General features: G+C 45.1%; 1 protein-coding gene across 4 annotated transcripts in view; it reads right to left on the reverse strand.

Moving 5' to 3' along the window:
* The window catches only part of DKK3 (dickkopf Wnt signaling pathway inhibitor 3), a 48,665-nt gene that overhangs the window by 20,033 nt on the left and 3,418 nt on the right, over window positions 1-25,214 (reverse strand). For 2 of the 4 annotated variants that reach the window (XM_002755055.6, XM_078340514.1), the window contains 2 exons: window positions 20,829-20,966; window positions 17,151-17,234 (listed from right to left, as the gene is read on the reverse strand). In XM_002755055.6, the coding sequence (XP_002755101.3) occupies window positions 17,151-17,234; window positions 20,829-20,966 (222 nt within the window). The remainder of the gene's footprint in view (window positions 1-17,150; window positions 17,235-20,828; window positions 20,967-25,214) is intronic. The other 2 variants (XM_078340516.1, XM_078340515.1) reach the window with 1 other exon arrangement.

A 25,214-nucleotide genomic window follows, 5' to 3' on the forward strand; every position in this document is an offset into this window, starting at 1 on the left:
TTTGAGGGTCTAGGCAGGGCCTCCTGGGGTGGCAACAGCTTGTGTCTCCTCCAGAAAACTCCTCTGCAGGCCCTAATGAAATCCCTTCTCTCAAACACGACAATTAATAGGATTAAGTTTAGTGTGGGTTGGATGATTCACCTGTACCCAGCTAAGCCTGGGACGATCCACAGGATTGGTTGTGCTATTCCTTCATTCGTGCAAGGGTAAGAATGATGCAGGGGATGAGGGTTAGGAACTGGGCAGGACTCAGCGACAGGGTCTGAGCACCTGCTTCTGCTCTTCAGTAATTACAAAAAGCCAAGCAGACTCTGAGCGTGTCCTCACTGCCCAGCCTCATGTTCATCACTCCCACATGCCTTGGGGACGGACAGAGTTTCTCCAGATGGACTCGGTTGGTTTCTTGTTTGCTCTTTTTACATGAGCCAGTGAGCTGACTTGGCCTGGCTCAGTCTCTTAAATTTGGTTTTCTTTTACCTTGGGAAGAAAGTAATAAATGTGCAAAGTTCCTCTACACTCTCAGCACTTGGAGATAGTGCCTATGCAAGAGCTGGTTCCTCAGGAGCCAGTGCTTGTAGGCAGGTGGACTTGAAAGAACCGGGAGGTGATGAAAATTGGATCCTCTTTTGTATTTTCTCTGTCCATCCCAAAGGCCTAGGGCAAGAGCCTTCGGTGGGACAGGTGAAATCTCTCAGGAGGAATAAGGTTCCAGGAGCTGTGGCCTATGATCCCTCCTGACATATCACACATCTTCACTGGATGTTCTGTCTGCATCCTCCAGCTACGCCATGGGTAAGACAGGCCACCGAGGGAGAAGGGAGTCATAGGATGCTTCATGCAACAGTTCAGGCTGCCGAGCTGCGGCCACGGGCCAGGGCCCTTCTCCACCGAAGATCAGCCTTGCCTGCAGCTGTGAGCAGCAGAGTCAGTGCAGGCCCCTATCTGGGCTACACTGGGGTCAAATGGTCCATGTGGGAGACACCCCAGGATGAGCTGGGCACTCCTACATCTGAGACGGAGCCCAGGCCCAGCATTTTCAAGACCCCACCCCAACAATGCTGATAATCAGAATCTTCTTAATCTTCAGTTTCCCAAAAATGGCTTGTCATAGCCTTCAGGATTCAAATTATCTGAATGGGGAGGCTGGCCAGGAACCTGAGGGTTAAGTCTTATCTACAATGGTGGGGATGTCACTCCAACAGAGGCAGCAGACCCTTCTACGGCCTCCCCGCTGCCCACTAGGCCATGTCTACATCTGTCACTAGGAGTGACTAGGAGTGACTAGGAGGCCTCAGTGTGGACACTGACGTTTTTAAAATAAGGGGTCTTGGCCAGGTGCGGTGGCTCACACCTGTAATCCCAGCATGCTGGGAGGCTGAGGCAGGTGGCTCACATGAGGTCTGGAGTTCGAGACCAGCCTGACCAACATGGTGAAACCCCATCTCTACTAAAAATACAAAATTAGCCAGGCATGGTGGCTCATGCCTGTAATCCCAGCTACTTGGGAGGCTGAGGCAGGAGAATCACTTGAATGCAGGAGCTAGAGGTTGCGGTGAGCCAAGATCGCACCATTGCACTTCAGCCTGGGGGGCAACAAGAGTGAAACTCTGTCTAAAAAAATAATAATAATAAAATAAAATAAGGGGTCTTAACTTTTTTATACTAGGGACCCATTTAATACCTAGATAAAGCCTGTTCTCAGAATAACAGGGTTAGATGAATAAAGGCAAACATACAGGGTTACAAAGAAAAAATGGTTACATTGAAATCAAGTTATCAAACAGTTTGAGAGACAGCATTTTGTGGGCTTCTAATGAACACACTGGAGAGCAAGACCTATGGGCAACTCTGACAACGCCCTTCCTCCCTAAGTGCTGAGCATAAATGCTATGTTAAAATACATATAAAACATAGAGAAAATAGAAATATTTGTGATTGCTATTGATACAAAGGTACTGCTGATAATAACTGGGTTTGTTGTCTACATTTCAGATTAAAGGAAGTGCTCAATTTAATTTAAAAGTAAATGAAAACAAAAACACATTACTTTTCCCATGAGTTGTATCCAGATTAAGAAAATAATTCTGACACGTGCCCAAAGGGAAGAACCGCTGCTTCGGTGCCTCTAATCCCTTGCCCTCTTTATAAACACAACTCAAAGAATTCGCTCAATTTTCTTAAACGAAGGCAGGGGCGGGGGTGGGGGACGAGGATGAAGAAAATCTAAAGCAGAACAAAACAAAAGCCAGTTTGTTTTCCCTGGGCAGGAAAAAAGCCACATCCCCAGCCCCCTGGCAGGGCTGCTGGATGGGGGACCGCCTGGCATTCCCCATCCCAGCCTCTAAAGAGTGCCCAATCTCCTGCTTTCCAGCCTCTTCCCTGCCCTGAGGAATTATTCTTTCTTTCCCTCATCACTACGCACAACGTTCTTCCACAGTGAGGATGGAAAGGGGTCTCCCTAAATTTTTAACTTTTCAAGTTGAACCACTTATGCTAATGAGCCTGGGAAAAACTAAAATGTTTCAGTGGGGGAAAAACATATGATTTGACCTCATTTTGCTCACAAGTGGCCACGATGAATTTTGCTTCACTTTTGTGGGATGGCAAGAAACATGGAAAGCTTCAGTTCCAAGGAGGAGGCCATGTGCAGATGGTCTAGGGAAGGTGGTCTGGGCACACCCAAGTTTCCTGCTCCAGATACCTTGGAGCTGCCCATCCTCACAACAGCCTTGGTACTTCTGGCTGGGGCTAGGGGGTTCCTTTATGCCCCAGCACCAAGGAGCTCAGTCATACCCCAAGCCTGCCCCAGCTCTCCAAGCCAAGACTCAGGCAAGAAGCTCTAAAATGACCCACTCCCCGCACAGTGAGCTCCCCAAGCCTGCTGCCTTCCTCAGTTCTTGCTGGGCAAGCCTGGGTAAGTCATTTCACTTCATTGCGTTGCATTTCCTCATCTGTAAAATGGGCATGATAAAACCTAACCAATGAAGTTGTCAGAAAGATTGAGTGATAAATATGACCACATTTCATGGTGTCTGCCAGACATTCCATTGCTGTTAGTGACCTTCCCACCATCTGATCATTTTGCAAGGCAGTGTTCTGTGTACTAGAAGGAGTCTAGGTTTTGGAGTAAGAGACTTCCTTGGAAATAATTGTAAATCCCAACTCCACCACTGACTAACTGGGTGACCTTAGCAAGTCACTCTGAGTGACTTTTCACTCCTTTAACTCAGGGCTAGTACACTGTGTTGTAGGTAGGTTTGGTGATATGAAGGAAAACAGCTCATACGATATGGTCACACAGCACCTGTGTACATGCTTAATGACTGTTCTCTTTCCTTCCTCTCACCTTCCAAATCCCAGCAAAAACCCAGGGGTGCGGGGAGAGGAGAGCAGCTCGGCACAAGGCAGGCACTAAGTATGACTTCTGGCCTTTGATTTGAACTTTCTGCTACAGGATGTGTGTTCTCTCTGGGGAACAAGGTCCCCATAGATCTAATGAAAAAAGAAGGATCCCGGAAACAATGGGAAAAGCAAAGGCTGCTAGGAATCTCATGCACGTGGGGCTGAGCCTATGTTCTACTGCTTGCCAGGCATGAGAAGGATGGAATCTGCTGGCCTCTGCCCACCCCAGCCGCCTGGGGACCCCTGCCCTGGTGAGCAGGCCCTCTGCCATCTTCAAGCCAGGGTGTTTTTCTGTCCTAGCCACTACTCTTCTTTTCCTGCCTCCTTTCTGGGAGGCCCTGAATTATGAGACTATGGAAAATTCAGGCTGTTTTCCCTGTGGCTGTATTTTCCACATCGCATCACTGAAATGTGTCAATGGCCAACTTCTTCAGACAAGGGAGCATGCCACCCACTTAAAATGCCCCTCTGGTGGTTTAGAATGTTCCTTTTCAGCAGCAGCGAGTCTGACACCCCATCAGTGGTGAGAACAAAAGAAAGTGGGTGAGAGATTCCACAGTTTCCTAACCATCCTCCTCTGATAACTTCTCCCCTGAGCCCAAGGGGCTCTGCCATCCCTGGGAGGGGAAAACCATACAGTTGTCCTTTTGTGATGTTGGTTTTCCATTTCAGGCCTTTGGAAGGGGGAGGGGCTCAATGACTCTTGATATAAATGACACAAGCTGTTCCCCGGGAATGGAAGGCTTGTGATCAAAACAACCCAACATTATGGCTGCAAACCACCATGACTTTATCAGAAATATATCTTTTTATTGAAACAGCCAAAATTACCGGGCATGGTGGCTCACGCCTGTAATTCCAGCACTTTGGGAGGCCAAGGTGGGTAGATCACCTGCGGTCATGTGTTCAAGACCAGCCTGGCCAACATGGTGAAACTTCATCTTAAAAATAAATAAATGCTCACGCCTGTAATCCCAGCACTTTGGGAGGCTGAGGCGGGTGGATCACAAGGTCAAGAGATCGAGACCATCCTGGTCAACATGGTGAAACCCCGTCTCTACTAAAAAAAAAAAAATACAAAAAATTAGCTGGGCACAGTGGCACGTGCCTGTAATCCCAGCTACTCAGGAGACTGAGGCAGGAGAATTGCCTGAACCCGGGAGGCGGAGGTTGCGGTGAGCCGAGATCGCGCCATTGCACTCCAGCCTGGGTAACAAGAGCGAAACTCCGTCTCAAAATAAATAAATAAATAACACACAAAAAATAAAATGGCCAAAATTTACATCTGGGTTTATATTCCAGCTCTACCATTTTACCACCTGCCATGGCTTTTGCAATTTAACGTCCCTAAATACCAGTGTCCTCATCTATAAAATTACATTATGTCTACTTCACAGTGTTTTAAGAATTAGAAAATAAAACATGTAAAACACTGGGTATACAACCCAACAAACACCAGGTGTCCAATAATGTAGATGAATAAACACAGGCAAGAAAAACAGAGGCTCGGCCGGGCCCTGTGGCTCACACCTGTAATCCTAGCAGTTTGGGAGGCCGAGGTTGGTGGATCACCCGAGGTCAGGAGTTCAAGAAGACCAGCCTGCCCATCACTGTGAAACCCCATCTTTATTTAAAAAAAAAAAAAAGAAGAAAGAAGAAGAAAGAGAAAAACAGGTTCATTTTTCAAACAAATCAAATTAATTTACTTATTGCAATTCTTTACAGAATCTTATCTTCAAGGACTTTTACTTCTGTTTTTATTCCCCAACTTGCATCTAGGTCACACAGCTTTCATCTACTAAGTATGTATTCAACTACTCAACACCTATCCATCTCAAGCACAGATGCGGAGACGCAGAGGTGACACACGACAGGTGAAGTCTCTGCCTTCCCAGAGCTCAGTCTTTAGACAATTCTTTATGAACTTCTAAATTTTTTCCCTGGGCCTGAGAACACTCTTTCCCTATTGGTTTTCACTATCTTTCTCAGCATTAGGTGGCCCATCTTCTCAATTGTTAAATGTTTTGCGACATGACAAAAACAAGGGCGCCCAGACCCTGCTTCCTGAAACAGGAAATTCCAGGTCCACCATGCTATAAAAACTGAACTGAATTGGAAATGAGGTTCCAGATGTGATGGCTGCATGATCTGGAGAAAATTATATCCTCCCCATCTCTGTTTTCTCATCTGTAAAATGGGAGGTTTGGTCTAAAGCAGGAGTGGAAAATAGGTTTCAAGGATAGTCCTTTTCCAACTGTCAGTGGCTGCTTGAAGTGCTGTGCTCCCTCAAGTACTGAGACTATCTGGGCTCATAAGGAAACAACTCTGTGATAGATTAGCAATGTCTGCATGTGCCTGGAGGTGGGGGACAGCAGTGGATGGGCCACATGTGCTCCTTCCTCGTCTACAGGAGTTCAAGGGACCCTGTGAATTCTACCATTTGTAATTGTGTGACTCAGTGAAATACTGTTTTACTTTACATTTGGCATGAGGCCTGTCTTTCCACAAATAGCGTTTTCATCTGTTTCATCTAGCACCTTAGCCACCATCACCTTTCAGAAGCCTTCTCAGTTACTGTTTCAAAGCAACAGCAGCCTTACAACAAAATTAACATATTTACTGATTTAACACACTCATATTCAGTAAACTACTGCTTCCTGCCACAAGGGGTCCAGGAAATCAGGGCAGAAAGGAGAAATGACACTTATTCGGCATCTGTTAAACACCATTTTCCAGACATTGCCTCCTACTTGTAAAACACGCTACTCGGGCAGTCATTAAATCCTCCTTTCACAGAGCAAGAACCAACACTCAGAGCCATGAGGGAAGTTGCCCCAGAAGCAGGGATTTCAACTTGCGGCAGTTTGAATTCTGAATTCTACCACACTATGCTCCCCTAAAACTACCCAAATATCTTGTTTATTCCTTTTCTTCCAGGAGGTGGAGCTGAAAATTGAAACTGACAGGTGGTCTAGACAGAGCAATGAGATCTGAGCAAACATTTAGATGACTCAGTCTCCATCCATCATTTTTCCCACAGTCTGCTGGGGATGTAGAGCCTTCCTGCCTGATTTGAGAGGTCAGCTCATTCATTAGATTTGGGGGCATGACTGTGAATTTCCTGGGAGCATTAAACATGTCCTTCTGCATTCCCCATTTCCCATCGAGGTCCAGCTCCCTTCCACTGCTCCTGGCTCTGACCCTGGAAGAGGAGACGGCATGACCGGGGCCTCTGTTGGCATTGTCTCCTGGTCTACCTCCTGGAACCCCTCGCTACCACTGGCTGGAATTAAAAAACAACCATCATCACCACAAAACCTCCCTGGGGGACTGAGTCTCCCATAAGATCCTCTTAGGAGTCTGGAGCCCCTTTATAGGGAAGTGGGAGGCCCTTCATGCCTCTGAGAGTTCTTTGAGGACACCATGGAGGAAGTGGGGGTGGGGCTCATAAAGGAGGGTGTAGAGTGGGTGTTAATTCCTGAATGATCAAAAAAATCACATCTTTTGATCCCCCAATCTCCAAGATGCAGCCTGAGCTGCATACACCACACCTCAGGGAAGTTTTCAGCATGTTGGCTACAGGCCAGGGTGAGGGGCGAGAAACTCAAGTCAGTGGCATCAGTTGTGCTCTAAAGACATCCCCTGAGACTGTGGCTGCCACACTGCAGAGGCAACTGCTGGAACCAGAGTTGAAGAAGGCCCTGCCTTATGCAAGGGCAGCAGGCGCCAGGAATTTTGAGACAGTCCTTCAGCTCACATTGGGCGCTTATGTCCACTAGTGTCTACAGTCATGAAGACTGAAAGGTTGAAAAAAAAACTTCTAGCCGGGCGTGGTGGCTCACACCTGTAATCCTAGCACTTTGGGAGGCTGAGGTGGGTGGATCACCTGAGGTCAGGAGTTCATGACCAGCCTGGCCATCATGGTGAAACCCCATCTTAAAAAAAATAAAAAGAAAGAAGAAAACAAAAACTTCTACCTTGTGCCCTGCTGATGGGAATGCAAAATGGTACAGCCACTATGGAAAACAGTATGGTGGTTCCTCAAAACACTAAAAATAGAATTACCATATGATCTAGCAATTCTACTTCTGGGTATACAGCCAAAAGAATGGAAAGTATTTGATATGAAAGAATATCAAAGAGATATTTGCATACCTGTGTTTATAGCAGCATTATTCACAATAGCCCCAAGGTGGAAGCAACGCAAGGTGCATTGACAAATGAATGGACACAAAATATGTGTGTGTATATACATAGATAAACATATATTCATGTCCATGTATATACACACTCAATGTATTATTCAGCCTTACAAAAGAATGAGATCTGACACCTGCTACAACATGGATGAACCCTGAGAACATTATACTAAGTGAAATTCACCAGTCACAAAAATACAAAGGCAGTATGATTCCACTCATATGAGGAACCTTGAGTAGTCAAAATCATAGAGACAGAAAGTAGAATGGTGGTTGCCAGGGGACTGGAGGAGGGGGGCATTGTTTAACGGATATAGCATCTCCGATTTGCAAGACAAAGAGAATTATGGAGACTGGTTGCACAGCGATGTGAATGCAATTAACACTGTTGAATTATATGCTCTAACAGTGTTAAGATGGTAATTTTATATTATATACATTTTACCACAATTTTTGTATGTTCCATTAAGAACATGAGTCTCGACTGGGCATAGTAGCTAATCCCAGCACTTTGGGAGGCTGAGGTGGGCAATCATGAGGTCAGGAGCTCTAGACCATACTGGCCAACATGGTGAAAGCCCATCTTTACTAAAAATAAAAAAATTAGCTGGGCGTGGTGGCGGGTTCCTGTAATCCCGGCTACTTGGGAGACTGAGGCAGTAGAATCACTTGAACCTGGGGGGCGGAGGTTGCAGTGAGCCGAGATCATGCCACTACACTCCAGCCTGGTGACAGAGCAAGACTCCATCTCAAAAAAAAAAAAAAAAAAAAAAAAAATTAAGTCTTGGAAGTTTTGGAATCAATAAGACCTAACTGTTTCATTTTATTTCTCTTTTTTAGTACTGGGCACCCAACTACAAGTTATGTTTTATAATTTTCTCTGAGCTTCAGTTACTTCATCTGTAAAATGGGTTCAACTGTATCCGCCTTGTAGCACTGTCACATGGATTGTGTGAAGGCACACAAGTCAGATCCTTGGGACTGTGCCTGACTAAATAAGGGACTATTGAGAAATGTTGTAGCCCTTGATGTTATTTTAAAAACAAAACAGTTTTTTGGAATAATGCCAACAGGTAAAGAAGGACAGGGCCACGTATTTGGCAGCCAGGATACAAAGACCTATGGTGAAAGTTATCCAGGCTTGTCTGGAAGGATCCCCAGGTCGTGAGAGCAATGGACACCTGTGTGGAGGAGCTGTTTGGCCCCTGACATGCCCAGGCTACTCAGAGACCACAGAAATCAGCTTGTTCTGCAGCCGACACCATCAGCCTAATGAGATTTCAAGTTCATTTACTGTCACTTATCTGGCCTGTCTACTGGCACCAAGCAAAAGCAGAGTGCTCCATTTCTAAGTAACAGTTTCCAGATTTCAAGGCCAGAAGCCAGGCTTTTTGCAGGGTACAGGCTTTGCAGCCCAAAGGGGACTCAGGCCTCCAGCTTCACCAGGATTAAGCAAAGTCCCGTGTCCACTAATATCTTTGTCTTCCAAACCATGTCTTTCTGGCTCTTTCCTCTGGGGATTCCATGAAGTCTCATTAGACAGTATAAGGCACGGTAAAGCACTGCAGATGCAGGGTATGTTCCTTACTCAGCATGTAGCCCTAACTGCTTGGCATGGCTCTCGAAGGCCTGCCTGATCTTACCCCTGCCTCTCCCCAGCTTCATCTGCTGCCCCCCACGCACATTTCCAGCTCTAGCATTCTAAACTGTTGAGTGTTCCTCCAACATATTCGTATTTTCACATGCCTCCTTGACTTTGAACAAGAAATCCTTCTTCAAGGAATACCCTTCTTCCCCACAACAGAATTCCCAGACATCATTCAAAATACAGCTCAACTGCCACCTCTTCCAGGGAGCCTGTCAAGACGTGTAAAGGGTCTAAGATTCTATTCTACTTGCAAGATGATACATGTGCCTGTCACAGCTTTATGGCTACTAGCAGAAGACATGAGACTCCTGGATCAGAGACAAAGGACTTTATTTCAGAAATACAGAACAGCATAAGCCCTCTTGTCCCTGTCAGTTCTCCTTGCCTCCAGGTTCCACACTGCCATGTGGAGGGGTCCAGGTGGATGCTGCACATGCATTGGGTTTACATCACACCTAAGGCTCATCTCTTACATCTCTCAAGCTCAGAGAACCCAAACTTTGATAATGGACTGCAAGCAAACCTGCCCTCTGCCATGGGGGGACAGCTATGTCTGATTTTCAAGGCTACCTCTGTTTTTCAAGGCCACTGCCTATACAACATCCTTGAAAAGACAGTCTGGAACAAAAGGTCAATTAGTGTCAGATATAGTTTGGATATTTGTCCTCTTTAAATCTCATGTTGAAATTTGATCCCTACGGTTGGAGGTGGGACCTAGTAGAAAGTAGCTGGGTCATGGGGACAGATCCCTTATGAGTGGCTTGGTGCTGCTCTTGCTCTATTAGCTCCCATGTGTTCTGATTGTTAAGAAGAGGCTGCTCATGGTGGCTCATGCCTACAGTCCTAGCACTTTGGGAGGCTGAGGTGGGAGAATCTCTTGGGGGCAATATAGTGATTCAAGACCAGCTTGGGCAATATAGCTGAGACACTGTCGCTACAAAAACAAAAAAGAGCCTGGCATCTCATCTCTCTCTCTCTCTCTCTCTCCTCCCCCTTCCTCTCACAATGTAATACCTGCGTACCTTCATCTTCTGCCATGAGTGGAGGCTTCCTGAAGCCCTCACCAGGTACAGATACTGGTATCCTGCTTGTACAGGGTACAGCAGAACTGTAAGCCAAATAAACCTTTTGTTTGTAAAGTACCCAGCCTTGATTACTCCTTTACAGCAATGCAAATGGACTAAGAAGTGCCTTTGCTTATAAAACGAGAGAAACAAGAAACCGATAAAGAACTGTCTCCCAAGCGAGTCTTCCCTGGCTTCCTGGTTTGGCCCCTGTAACCACGCCCCCACAATGCTCTGTGCAACCTTTGCCTTTCAAAACTATGCACCCATATTGTAACGACTTGTTTATTTTTTGTCCACTACTAGCCTGGGTGCTCTCTGATATTAGAGACTGTCTTTTACACTTCTCTGCCAGAAACATTGCAGGTACTCAAAGAATGTGCAAATAAATGAATTGAATAAGTAATACCGATAATTTTGATAGCCATGGATTGGGCTATCAAAATAATCAAACCATAACAAACAGCTGCTATGTACTGACTTCTTGTTCTTCATGTTCCAGGTATTGTATTTGATTTTGACCTGGGTTATTTTTTTTTATCTGCATGACGATACTATATGGAAGGTACTTTTATTAAGCCCATTTAAAATACGGGGAAACTACCGGCTTAGAGCACTCAGACCCTCCATTAAGAACTTAAACAAAGACACACAGCTAGTAAGCAATAGAATTGCCATCTGAACTGGATCTGCCGGTGCCCGAGCTGCTAAGAGCTGTTAACCACCCCCGCTGATGTGCCGCTTCTATCAGCAGTCATCTAAACCTTGTTTATATTTACAGGGTGGAGGCAGTAGCCTGCATGCCCCACCACCCACGCCATATGACTCAGCCCATCCAGCCGCCTCACAAAGACACTGAGCACTCAGATGTTCAGCTAGGACTTCCCACCTCCCTAATCACCTCATACTGGAATGGATGGTATTTGGCCTTAGGCATGACCTGGAATGCAAAACTGACCTTTCTCCCTGGCAAAAAGAAGAAGGGATAAGATACATCTGATACAACTAACAGTTCTCAAACTGCCATCCCCCTTGTTTAGATTTCCTTGACCTAATAATCAAAGAAATATAAACAGAAAGAAGGTATCTTTTTTCTTTGCCTATCATATGGTCACCCACCGTAGGTGAGGGCTGGTGAAACACAGCCTCAGAAATTGATGCTAAAAATAAAAATGAGTAAAACCTTCCTAGAGGAAAATTTGTCAGTATCTCTCAAAATTTTAGATATGCATAACCTTTGACTTACAATTTAATTTCTAGCATTTGTACTGAAAGCATTTGCAAAACCATTAAAAAATATAGAAATATGTTTATACCAAAATTGTAAATAATTCAAACTCTTTTTAAAATAAAGAAATCTATAAAGGAAAGGTCTCTGCAAACTTAAAATCCTCTGGAAAGATCTATTAATGATTTAATATATATTTTACCAGACTTTTTTATGGATACTTTTTTCTAAAAATAAGATATTTCATACACTGTGTATGTATATTTTATATACTTTAAGTATTATATATACTGTTCTGTATTTTTTTTTCACTTAATGTTTGAAGACAACCTTTTATACCATCTTCACAGTATTAACTCCACAGTATTTTGATTTTCGATGTGGAATCATTTCTATTTAATAAATTCCTTCTTGGAAGATATTTAGATTGAGGACAGTACAACTGAATACACCAGGTAACAGCACAAAAAGAAATGCCTACCCCATAAAAATTGCTCACCCACATCAACTATATTTATTTGGGAATTATGTACTCATTTCTCAGAATGAAACAGCGTTCGTCAATTATAACTCTTTTCCTACTGAATAAGGCATGAGGGCCTTATACTAAATCATTAATCACAGTCGACTCAAAATGTAAATCTAGAAACACAAATGTACCCAAATTCTTTGTGTGCTTATCAGAATATGGAACGGAACATTTACACAAGCCTATGCTGTCAACCTTAGGCCAATAAGTCTGTTTCTTTCTGCAGAAACTACTATCACCCCTTGCCAACATCGGGCCTCAACTTGGAACTTGCCAGTACCCAATCATCGCCTGTTTCCCTGGTCATTCATATGACCTATATTAACCCTTTGTCTGTATCCCCAATGCCCAAACTAGACATATCTGACAGGCACAGTTAGGAACAATAGCGGGATGAGTCAGCCTCGTGGCCAGGAGCACAGAGCTTTTGGCAGAGCACATCACTCAGAGAGGCAGGCTGCTGCAGAATGAAAACAGCCTGAGGCTGCAAACGTCAGCGGAAGGACGCCTGTGCCTGTGGAGGCCTTACGAACTTCCCCCTAGTCTGACACCCTTCTTTTTCCAATAAAGTTGCTGGGAACCAGCCAATTAGAACCTGGCTTTAATTAATCTTCAGTAATAATGAACCTCACACAAAGAGCTTCTAGAAACTTGCCACACTGGATTCTCACTCACTCTTGTGAAAGGGGGATTATTAGCCCCATTTGATAGTTGAAGAAATGGAGTCACAAAGGGCAGAGCTTGTAAGGTCAATACAGGGCTCCAACCAAGGTCTGCATCTCACCTTGTTCAGACTTCTGTGCCTCAAAAGGGAAGGGCTGAATTTCCTGGGACTCAGCCACCACCCCAGCCTCCCTGGACCTTGCAGGTTTCCCCAGGAGGCAGATCCTCTGGGAACTAATTGAGTCCCTCTAGAGGTGCCACACCCTCCCCTGTGCACTTCTGTTAAAATTATAAGCCCCCCAGGATTCCTCATCATGGTATCTCTGAATGCTCCATTAAATGGATAGGGCTCAGCATCAAAAACCAGGGTGCAGGGAGAAAACAAAGCCAGCACCCTACTGTCCACTCTAAAATGAATGAACAAGTTGGGGTCAGGGAATGATACATCGGCCTGAGGAATGAGCTTGATGAGGCCTGAGGGAGAAAGGGCTTGCTCAACACACTTTCCTCTCTCACTCTCTCGCTTGGTCTCTCTGGGCTTGGAGGTGATGGAGGCTCACTGCGCCATGGGAAAAGATGGCCACGGTTTAACAGCCCACTCTCCCGAGGCTCCAACACATTTCACGGGCAAAGTATCCTCACAACAAATGGCCTCACACTTGTAGAGGACTCCAGGGTCACTGTCCTCAGTCTGCTGACCCAGTCAAAAAGACACCACCGGCACTGGAACAAGGAAATCACTGGGTCACTCAAATCTCTACAAGCTGTGTGTTTTTAGCAGAAGGATGCATCCACCCGTGTCCTCAGAAGTCTGTTGTTTGTTTGTTTCTAGAAACAGGGTATCACTGTCACCCAGGCTGCAATGCAATGATGCAATCATAGCTCACTGCAGCCTCGACCTCCTGTGCTCAAACAATCCTCCTGCCTCAGTCTCCTGAGTGGCTGGGACCACAGGCACATGCCACCATGCCCAGCTAATTTTTTAAATTTTTTGCAGAGGTATCTCAATTTGTTACCCGGGCTGGTCTCAAACTCCTGGCTGCAAGTGATTCTCCTGCTCAGCCTTCCAAAGTGCTGGGAATACAGGTGTGTGCCATTGTACCCAGCCTCTCAGAAGTCTTGGCCAGTATCTTGGAGTTGCTTGTACATGATTGAACCTATAGCTTCAAAATAGGTGTGTTCACATAGATATAAACCAGCTCACTTTTTAACATCATACTCTAACGTGAAACCAGAGAGACCAAACATGCAGGATGTGCTAAGCCTTGTAGCTGTGAGTTGAATTTTAAAGAGGATGTGTCCCATCAAAAGGGTGCCTTGGCTAATTGGGCCAGACTCTTCCTACATGCGGACACAGTTCCATAAATAAAAAAGTCCTATTAATGCACAATGGCTTGCCATGCTCTAGCTTCTCATGCTGCTTTCCTCCTCATCCCCAGCACAAAAGCAGCACACCATCATCAGTGTGCCTGCCCCTGGCCTGTGAAGTGGGGCAGGCAGAAAGTCTGGAACAAAAGCCTCACAATAAAGACGTCAGACCACATTCCCATCGGCCAACGCGCTCAGGTGAAATAACAAGCCGAGGCGTCCTCTTCCCCTTTCACATTTGAGTGTAAAAACAGACCAGGGCCTTGCACATACTGCATGCAGTTTCTAGACAGGCACATAGTGTTACTGTCTGTAACTTTCTGTGAGCCTCCTCGGGTTCCTATACATATTAATACACATTCCAGCATTTGAAGAAAGGAAAGTGTAAGGTGCTTGGTGATTATTTTTAATTGAATTCATCTGGAAATGTTAAATCCTGCTAATGCAGCTCCTGTTTATAGTATTTTAAGGTTTGCACAGCATATGATTTGTCCTTTGCAATGGCAAATCCCTTTTAGAGAAAGTTTCTGCAGTGTGTAACACATTTCAAAACAAACTGTAAAAATCATTAAATTGCAAAGTGATAGAATGCGACAGTGGTGACAATGCACAGCCCTTGCCTTCCTTTGATGGTAAACTAGTCTTTACAGCTTTCTGTTCAGAAAAAGGAGCCCCATGTCTCTGTAAAAACAATGCTGAAGCCCTAGATCAACTGTGCTGGGACGATGGTGAGCCCAGGAAGAGGAGGGCGGTTGAATGAAACAAATCTGTGGACATGTGAAACTGGATCTCACTTCCTGACTCTCAGCAAGCCACTCTGACAATGAGTGTGGCTCTGAAGTGAGGCACACACACCGCCTTTTCTGTCATATGACATCCCTCTCACAGGTGGCTTGAGAGTCTCCAATCCATTCTCCAAAGCCCAGTGGAATCTACCAGACACTAGCTAGCCAAGCATCAGATGGCCAAGGTCTCCCTTCCAGTCAATCAAACGGGAATTTATTCTCATACAGAAACCTGATACGCTCCTATTTTGAGAGTCTGAGCAGGCATCAAGACAACCTTATGAGCCTCCGGCATGCGGGGTTCTTAGATCTACTGCTCCCCTCAACCTCCTGCATTCTCAGGACTGTCATATATAGGGGTTCAGGTTCTGCCCTGCACAAGGGGACCAAGGTGTGTCCTCCATCACACAAGGGCCACAGGAGACTGTACGGGCAAGGGTGGAGACTCTGAACCTCCCGATGAGTCCTGAAGCAGAGGACACAGGGGCACATGAGGCCATGCACGCTCGGAAAAACTGACACACGGCACAAAAGTGCAGGCAGCTGGTTTCTGCCCCAAGCATGCCCTTGGCGTATTCAAGATCTTGTCTCTTCCCCACCCCACTCTCAGAGTCTCAGTTCCCCCAACTAAAAGGCACAAACTTGACCAGCTGCTTCATTGAGAGGGTGGAGGTAGCAGCATGGGATGCAGGTGTGGAGTACTCACAGGCCTCATGTATACCTGATCCTCCAGCAGGTGCAGGGGTACTCACAGGCATGGCTGCTGCCCTCCCCAGAGCACAGCTGTACCACTGTGCAATGATAGATTAAGTTTTTTTGACTTGAGAACAAAGGCTTTTCTCCTAATTCACAGCCCTGTGAGTTCTGCTTTCCCTGCCCTTTCCACTCCACAACTCTGCTCTGGCCTCAATCCTTCAAGCCCCAAACACAGCCTGAGATCTGGAACACTCTAAAGCACTTCCCTCTAGATCCATGATCATATCCTATGGCTGACTGGTTTTTCTTTTGCTTTCTTCTCTCTCTTCCCACCTTTGGAAGCTGGCCTCTCTTCCATCCCTGTCTTAGTTAATCTAGACTTTGTTTCAGAGGCTTCTTTGCTGCCAGGGTGGCGAGAGATGATGGACATTGTTACCTCACTTGAAGATGGGGAAACCGAGGAGCCCTAGCTGGTAGGCGACAAAGTGAGGCTTCTAGACTCCACAGCCAGTGCCCTTTCCATTTCACTGCAGTTCCTCCCCACCACCCCCAACCTCCCTTGAATGGTGGGGTCACTACCATTGCACATGGCCAACTGGACCCCCAGCCTGCCGTAAATGTCGGCCAGCTCCCAACACTTGAGCACTGTGCCAAAAATAAGAAAAGAAAAAACATCCATCACCTACTAACCAAGACAGCACCACCTTCCTAACCGTTATCAGTACACTGATTCTCTTCCAGCCGTAAGACCAAAAAAAGGTGGGGAAAATCCTCAATGCCCTGGGAAGGCCAAGGATGCATAAGTTATCTGGGTACAGAGAGGCTGGCTTCTTGTAGTCTCCATAAAGAAGGCACACTCCCTGCTGTCCACTCCTCAGCAGGCATGTGCATCTGAAGCCGGACATCTCTTTGAGAAGATGAGGTGCAGCTGAGCCACCTCTGGTCTGGGAGGTAGGAGATCAGTGACTCCAACTGGGTCACACTCCGACTGTGCCCAGGTTTTCTTTCTGTGAAATCACATCCCTTCCAACTTTAGGACTCTATAATTCTGTGAAATCCATCCTGCCTCTGGACTAAGCCAACAGGCAACTAACAGAAGCAATCAGAGGGACCAGAGCCTCACCCTAGAATGGACAGACAGCCTTCTTCCCTTTAGGCCACTGGGCTCCACATAAAGTGTCCTTGTTCTCAAACCGCCTGCCCAGAGGTGGGATTACAAAAGGTGGGGCCGTCCCTGAGGCTTTGGGGATTTCACCATCTGATACACCAGCACTGTCACCAGGGTTCCAGTCAACATGTCTAATACTTGCTTGTCCCCCTTTCAAAGCTGAGATGGGCCATGCAAATGACCACTGAATTTCATTTCTCTGTTTTTTCTGATGCCAAGTGCAGGGAGGCATAACCTATTACTGGCCTGCATCCGTCTGGTCAGAAGTGTAGGGATTGGGGAATCGTGGTAGAAATGAGTCAGGAGAGGCACATGAGAGTCAGCCCCCTCCTGCCCATGGTCTGCATCTGAGTCGCCGTGAAAGTGCCAGGGGGCAAGTGCAGGGGAAATGACAACTCACATGGCTCCTTTTGCCTTCTTCATCTCCCACAGACGTGATCACTGTCTCTGAAAAGACCATTTGTCCAGTCTGGTTGTTGGTTATCTATAGTAAAACAGGTACAGTGAAAGTAAAATAGAAGGAATTCTGGACAAATTCCACAAGTTGTTTTTCTGTTTTGTTTTCCATTTTCTGAAGCAGGAGCACCCGGTAAAAAAGTAGAAATGCCCACCCCGCTTTCTCCCTGAGTTCCCACAGCAGCTGTGAGATGGACAGCTTCCCCTGGACGCAGTGATAACAGATAACAGAGTCAGCCTCACAGGGCTGCTATGAGGAGGAAATGAGGCGATCCAGAGAACTCACTCCACACAGTGCCTGACACCCAGCAAAATGCTCAGAGATGTCAGCTATTTCTATCATTCTGGGGGCTCATCACTTGAAACTCAATGCCAGCTTTGTTTTTGACAAATTACAAGTCTGGGTGTCCGGTTGAATATCTTTCATGAAAAGCAAGCAGGTTTTAACTCTAGCAGCCCTATCTGATTCTGGTGAATGTTTTCATTTCATCGGAAAAGTGCTTAAGTACAATGAGAGACTTGTTTCAATATTCCTCTATCTGTTGTCTGCCTCCGATTCTCTAACCAATGCAGGCATCGCAAAGCTGTCTAACACAGAACCCAGGCTGGTTCCTGCCCCATGAGAGGCCATGTCCAAAGTTTGGTTTGGTGACGAAGGATAGAAAAGATGCTGGCTCAGGAGCTAGGACATGTGTGTTCTTTGAGCTCTGGCTCAGTCGCCAATAACCAGCTAGTACGTCACCTGCAACAAATTGTATCTCTTCACTGATTCAAAATTTTCTCACTTCTACAACATCTTTAGGGTCTCTGCTAGCTCTAATATCACAGGACCTGCAGCCACGACACAGTGGAAACTCTTGCACTAATTTGCAGTAAGGCATCAAGTTCTAGTTCTGAGAAGGTAAGGACCACGTCTTAATCACCATGCTTTTAAATTTTTACCTAAATAATTCCTCTCCCCAAAAGAAATGATCTCTTCCTCTATGCTAGCTTTTTATAGAATCAACCAATATCATATTTTTAAAAATTCTACAAGCCTGTATGTTTGGGTTACATGACTTATTAAAACCTTTATTATAACGATATGTATTTTTCTTAAATCTCCAGAAGAGTACATAAGTTTTCCATGTTTCACCACTACTGAGACCTTCTTTTAGGAAGCATTGCATAAGACTAGTATTTTTTTGTTTGGTTGTTTTTTTGATTTTTTTGTTTTATTATTATTATTATTATTTTTTTTTTTTTTTTGAGACAGAGTTTCGCTCTTGTTACCCAGGCTGGAGGGCAATGGTGAAATCTCAGCTCACCGCAACCTCCACCTCCTGGGTTCAGGCAATTCTCCCGCCTCAGCCTCCTGAGTAGCTGGGATTACAGGCATGCGCCACTGTGCCCAGCTAATTTTTTGTATTTTTAGTAGAGACGGGGTTTCACCATGTTGACCAGGATGGTCTCGATCTCTTGACCTCGTGATCCACCCGCCTCAGACTCCCAAAGTGCTGGGATTACAGGCGTGAGCCACCGCGCCCGGCCTGATTTTTTGGTTTTTTTTTTTTGAGACAAGAGAGTTGCTCTGTCACCCAGGCTGGATGGCAGTGATGCGATGATCTTGGCTCACTGGAACCTTCACCTCCTGGGTTCAAACGATTCTCCTGCCTCAGCCTCCGCGAGTAGTGGGACTATAGGCACGTGCCACCATACCCAGCTAATTTTTGTATTTTTAGCAGAGACAGCGTTTCACCACGTTGGCCAGGCTGGTCTCAAACTCCTGACCTCAGGTGATCCCCCCACCTTAGCCTCCCAAAGTGCTGGGATTACAGGTGTGTGCCCCCGTGCCCAGCCTTTTTTTTGAGACAGTCTTGCTCTGTCACCCAGGCTGGAACGCAGTAGCGTGATCTCAGCTTACTGCAACCTCTGCCTCCCAGGTTCGAGCGATTCTCCTGCCATAGTTTCCTGAGTAGCTGGGATTACAGGTGTGTGCCACCTGAGAAATCACTCCACATAGTGCCTGACACCTAGCAAAATGCTCAAAGATTTTTTTGTGTGTATTTTTATTAGAAATGGGGTTTCAGCATGTTGGCCAGCCTTGTCTCAAACTCCTGACCTCAAGCGATCCTCCTGCCTCAGCCTCCCAAAGTACTGGGATTATACACATGAGCCACCATGCCCAGCAGAAGATTAGTATTCTATAAAACCCAGGTGAGAATTACTGCACTGTCTTGATAACATAACTTCATTATAACAACTGTAGTAATAAGAACACCGATTTTTGCATTGCACTTTACAATGAGCTTTCATATACTTTGGGTCATTTGACCTGCACAATACTGTCATATAGATGTTGATATTCTTATTTTATAAATGTAATTAGTGAGAATCAGAACATTTAAATCATTTTCCAGAAATCACATTAGTGACTGGTAGGACTCACACTCAGGTATTTTGATATTTACAAGAAGCAACTTTAAGGAGCAACCAAACCTTTTGGTTAATTATTGTCAGAAAGGATGACTTGATATTGGTTTTGACAAGATAACATAATCACTTTTGAAAACATTCTCCAGTTGCAGATGAGCAATGCCAAAAGATTGTGTTCTGCAGGTAAACTCATTTACCTGCGGGACACACTCTGTAGCTGATCCATCTAACTGAGCCCATTACTATGCAGTGGGAGAAGCACCACACAAAAGCTACTTTAGAGTCAAGGCAACGGCACATAAAAATTGATCCCCTATGCGCGGTGGCACAGAAACACTATTGTTTCAACCAAGTCATCACCTGGGCCCTTGAACAAAAGTGAGGCTCTTTCGTGAAAGCCACTGTGGCCTTGCATGCGGAGCTGAGATGAGCTGACAGGGCAAGCTCCCTGATATTCACAGCAGGATGCTAACAACAACCCTGAGTATCTGCACAGCACATAGTCTTCTGCAGTTTGCTCTCAGAGTCCTGTCAAATCACATCAGAGACACTGCACACCAGGGACAGGCTAGTGCTATGTTCCTCGAGATTTGCAAAGCTTTCCTCATCAGGTCAGAATGGGAGCGAACCTGGTTGCTCTTAATGCATGATGTTAGACCAAGAGGCACTCAGACAGGTGGTAGTTTGGGGGGAAAACCTGCTATAGAATTTGGAACACACAACCAGCAAACGAATGTTTAATTTTGTGGCACTAGAGGGTTTATCTTCCGGAAATGGAGTATATCATATTTACATTCCTCCTAAAAAATAGTGAAGGTCAATTAACTGTAACATGTTCTCTAGTTCAAACCCTACTGAGACATACATACAAGCCTATGAGATAGATCGATTCCACAAATTCAATGCTAGGAGAGGGTCTTTTTAGACATTTGTTTGCTTTCTTTTTTCAAATAATAATCCCTGAACGTTCCTTTGCAACTGGACTGGCGGGAAGCCTAGGGTTAAATATATTGCATAAATACAAAAGCAATTTAGGATCCTGATACATTCTCTCTCCACTTTAAACAGAATCCTTCTGGTTTTCAATCTGTATTTTACAATTCTCACTTGTATTTTGGGCTTGTATATCACATTAAAAAAAAAAAGACAACCTTAGTTCTCTGATGGGAACTCCTATAGAAAGGAGGAAGTGCTGGCCATGACTTACCTTGTGAATTTCTCGGTGCACATGGATGGTATTATTTCCAACCTTAGTGTCTGTGTTGGTCTCATTGTGATAGCTGGGAGGTAAGTTTGCCAGGTTCACTTCTGATGATGCTTTAGCAGCAGCTTCTTCTGCCTCCATCTATTAAGTCAACGAATTTAATGAGCAAAATTATTTTCTCTTGTTACAAATGAGAGTCTATTAGAAAAAAAAACCTCTTTTCCTCTTCTGCAATCACAAAGAATGATGATGATAATAGGTGCTATTAATTAAGTACTCACTATGACAAGACATTATATAAGTGTTTTACATATATTACAGCACAGAAGTTTCACAACCTCTCTGGGAGGTGGGTGTTAATGTCCTCATATTACAAATAGGGAAACTGAGGCTCAGGAAGACTAGATAAATTCCCCAGGTTCCCAGAAAAGGGTGGAGCTTCGATTTGAACATGTTTCCATTAGCTAGTCTTGCTCTCTGTGTAGATGCTGTTGATGCCCTGCCCATTTCCTGGTAGTTCATCTGGAGGTCACCTGCAGCCAATTCCCATATCTGCCAACAACCAACTCTGTCTCTCTCTGAGAGCATTCTCTGGTCCCCAAAGTATGCTTAGTCTGCACAGACCCCAAGTGCTAGGGAGTTACCATTCTAGCAATGAAAGACAGGCAGGCTATGGAGGTCAACACTCCAGCTTCTCCCTTCGGTAGACAATTCCAAAGCATGTAGAATCTGCGTAGTTTCCTCTGAGGCCCCCATGGGGTGGGTCCCTAGATACCCACAGCAGTAACCTGCTTGTGGGTATACCATTGATTGTCTTTCTTTTCTTTCATCTCACTTTCCCATTTCCTGCTAGTGTTTTCCACACATCCCACATACACTATTTGCTCTTGAATCCTTTGGCCTGTTGGTGGTGGTAGATGCAGAGGATGGAGAGAACCCAAACCAAGACAGTCCCTTATTCCCTGCAGGTGGGGCCGCAGCTGTGTCTCCTTCCCCACCCCACCTCTTGGGTACCCTTGTAGGAAATCCTTGCAGAGGGATCCTAAAGGGTCAAGTAACCAGTCCCCGGGGTCCACACCCCTTCTGGTCTTCTTGAACCTATGTTCTTCTCTGTTTGCCAAGTTTCTGTGGCCGCTGTCCTCAAATCCTCCAGTCTCATGATCCTCCGTAACATCTGTATCAGATATGTCAATGACCTCACGTCTGCACCCACTTCCCCTTCCAGACTTATCCCCTGTCCTATTCCTGATGAGCGGGCAGTTGACAGTGTGACCTGTTCACAGCCAGTGGGACCCAGAGGGAGGCCACATCATGGACTAAGTGAGCCAATCAGATACTCTCTCTAGGAATTTAAAATGAGACACACAAAGAGAAGTTCTACTTGATAGTCGGCAATTTTCCAACACTGCTATTTTTATCTCTGGGCTATTTTTATTTTTTAAAATGAATGCTCACAAAGCATTTTCCTTTCTTTAAAAAATCACTGTCCTCTATCCCCTTAAGCACTAGATGAGCCCCCGCCTTAACCACCAGGTTTGCTGAGCTGAGGAGGATAAGAGGGAAGAATACTCAGGTCTCAATGCAACATGAAAACACAACTCGAAGTGTGAAGAAAACCTGGTAGGCATAAAGGCTCAGCAAGGACTTAGTCAGTAGCCGCTGTGCACACAGGGCTGTGCTGAAGTCTGAGACGGATGCTGGGATGTTTGAAACTTGATCACTGGCTTCATAACAATAGTAATTCTGAGCGTAGCGCCCACATTTAGGGCATTAACTATGTCTGAGCCGTTGCACCATATGCCCTGAATATTCACAACAACTTTATAGAGTCACGTCCAAAAGTTTGAAAAACAGACATAGCTGGATCCTTCCCCAGACCCACTGAATTAGGATTTCTAGAGGGGAGCCCCCTGATATCACTGAGCTTCTCAGATGATTCTGAAGATTTCCCTCCCCTCCCTCTGCCTCTGGTTAAGAACCTCTCTGTTCCAGGCAATAGGGAGTTACAGCAAGTTCCAGAAGGCTAGCGGGAAAATAACATAAAAACTAGACAAGAAAGAGAAGGGAGTCAGGGAATTGGCCAGAATTAGGTCTAGGAGATGGAGGCTCCATCTGGGTAGTGACCTTCTAGGTGGGAAAGACTCTAAGTAAGTGTAGAAGGATCAAGTCACTGAGAGATGGCCACTGGATGAGTGAAGTGGTTGCCTGCAGCATCCTCGGAGAGGAACACAGTAGAAAATACCAGGATTCTGGAGTCAGACAAGGTGGGTTCAAGTCCTGGCTCTGCCACAAAGTAGCTGTATGACTTTGGGCAAGATATCAAATCCTACTAAACCTCAGCTTGCTCATTTGTAAAATAGGGATGTCCTACTTTGTTGAGTAGATATAAGAATTAAGGACCATGAAGTAGATACAAGAATTCAGGCGTGAAATACACTATCTGCCACACAGCAAAGATGAAGTAGTTTTCATGATATTGCCCTTTAAGAAGGCAGTTTCAAAAGAAGCCAGTTTGTTGTGCCAGAGTTCTGAAGGGAATGGGTAGCTAGAAGCAGGAAGAGCAGGCAGTTGATATCATGTATTTGAAGAACTTGCCGACAAAGGGGAGAAGAAATGGGGCAAAGACAGAATGGGCAAGAAAATGGCTTTTTTTTTTTAAAGCAAGAGACCTTGCCCCCAGTTACCACTCTGGTCAATGACAGGAAAGTTACAGCTGGGAAGAGAAGACTGAAGGTGCCGGAGAGGATCCACCCAGAAGAAGAGAATGTTTTAGTGTTTTCTAAATTCCCATTTGGATCAGTTTGGCTTTCAAATAATTGACAAGTTGCCAAACCTAGAGTTTGTTCTGGGTTGAGCAGATAGCCTTTTTCTAAAACCCTGCCCCCCTCAGCTCAGCTACTGGCTATTTCAACAGAATGAGCTAACGGTTCTTAAATGGCACCATGAACTAAAAGTATAGTTTACAATGGAAATTTCAACCACAACTATTATTGCCACTAGCAAGAGAAACTTAAGTCTGAAGGAAAAGGAGCTGTTTCATAGAGAAGGAATGTGAATGCTATTAAAAATGGCATTTATGGTTGGTTAGATCTGTGTGCCTGCAAAAGAGGTAAAGCAGGAAAAACTGAAGAGGTGAATCCCGGCTTGGTATTGGAGTTCTTGCTAGGAATAGGTAAGGCAGTAAGAACATTCTAAAACTAGCAAGCTACCGAGCTGGCAACGAGGGGAGGAGAAATAGAGTGGCTACATCCTCAGAACACATTAATTGGTAGCACACAGAATGGTAACACAGGAGAGTAGGAATATCCCAGATTGGAGCCATTTGAAGATTTGCTTCTCCCAATAATGACTCTACAAGTAGAGCTGCTTTGTCCTTCCCCTTAAGAAACTTCAGCAGCTTGAGTCAGCTGGAACATTGAAAATGCCAGGAAGTTACTTGAAGCAGATTCGTGATGCAACTATGTAAGCAAATAATGCATCTGGCCCAGGTCCTTTTTTATTCTTCCCCTGAACAGTGACTAAATGGCAATTATCCCCTGTCTATGAGATTTAAGGGGCTTTCTGGCAGTCTCTTTTTATATATATACATATATATTTTATTGTACTTTAGGTTCTGGGATACATGTGCAGATTATGCAGGATTGTTGCAAAGGTACAAACATGGCAATGTGGTTTGCTGCCTCCATCCCCCCATCACCTATATCTGGCATTTCTCCCCATGTTTTCCCTCCCCAACCGCCCTAACCCCTGCTGTCCCTCTCCTAGTCCCCCACAACAGACCCCAGTGTGTGATGCTCCCCTTCCTGTGTCCATGTGTTCTCACTGTTCAACACCTGCCTATGAGTGAGAACATGTGGTGTTTCTGTTCTTATATCAGTTTGCCGAGAATGATGGTTTCCAGGTTCATCCATGTCCCTACAAAGGACATGGGATAATTGCCATTTAAATGTGGCACATATACACCATGGAATACTATGCTGTATACTATGGAAAAAAAATGATGAGTTTTTTTATGGCTGCGTAGTATTCCATGGTGTATATGTGCCACATTTTCCTTGTCCTGTCTATCATCAATGGGCATTTGGGTTGGTTCCAGGTCTTTGCTATTATAAACAGTGCTGCAGTTTACATACGTGTATATGTGTCTTTATAACAGAACGATTTATAATCCTTTGGATATATACCCAGTAATGGGATTGCTGGGTCAAATGGAATTTCTGCTTCTAGGTCCTTGAGGAATCGCCACACGGTCTTCCACAATGGTTGAACTAATTTACACTCCCACCAACAGTGTAAAAGTGTTCCTATTTCTCCACATCCTCTCCAGCATGTTGTCTCCAGATTTTTTAATGATTGTCTGGCAGTCTCTTTACAAAAAATTAATATTAA

This window comes from Callithrix jacchus, chromosome 10, assembly GCF_049354715.1.
Source record: "Callithrix jacchus isolate 240 chromosome 10, calJac240_pri, whole genome shotgun sequence".
NCBI lineage: Eukaryota > Metazoa > Chordata > Mammalia > Primates > Cebidae > Callithrix > Callithrix jacchus.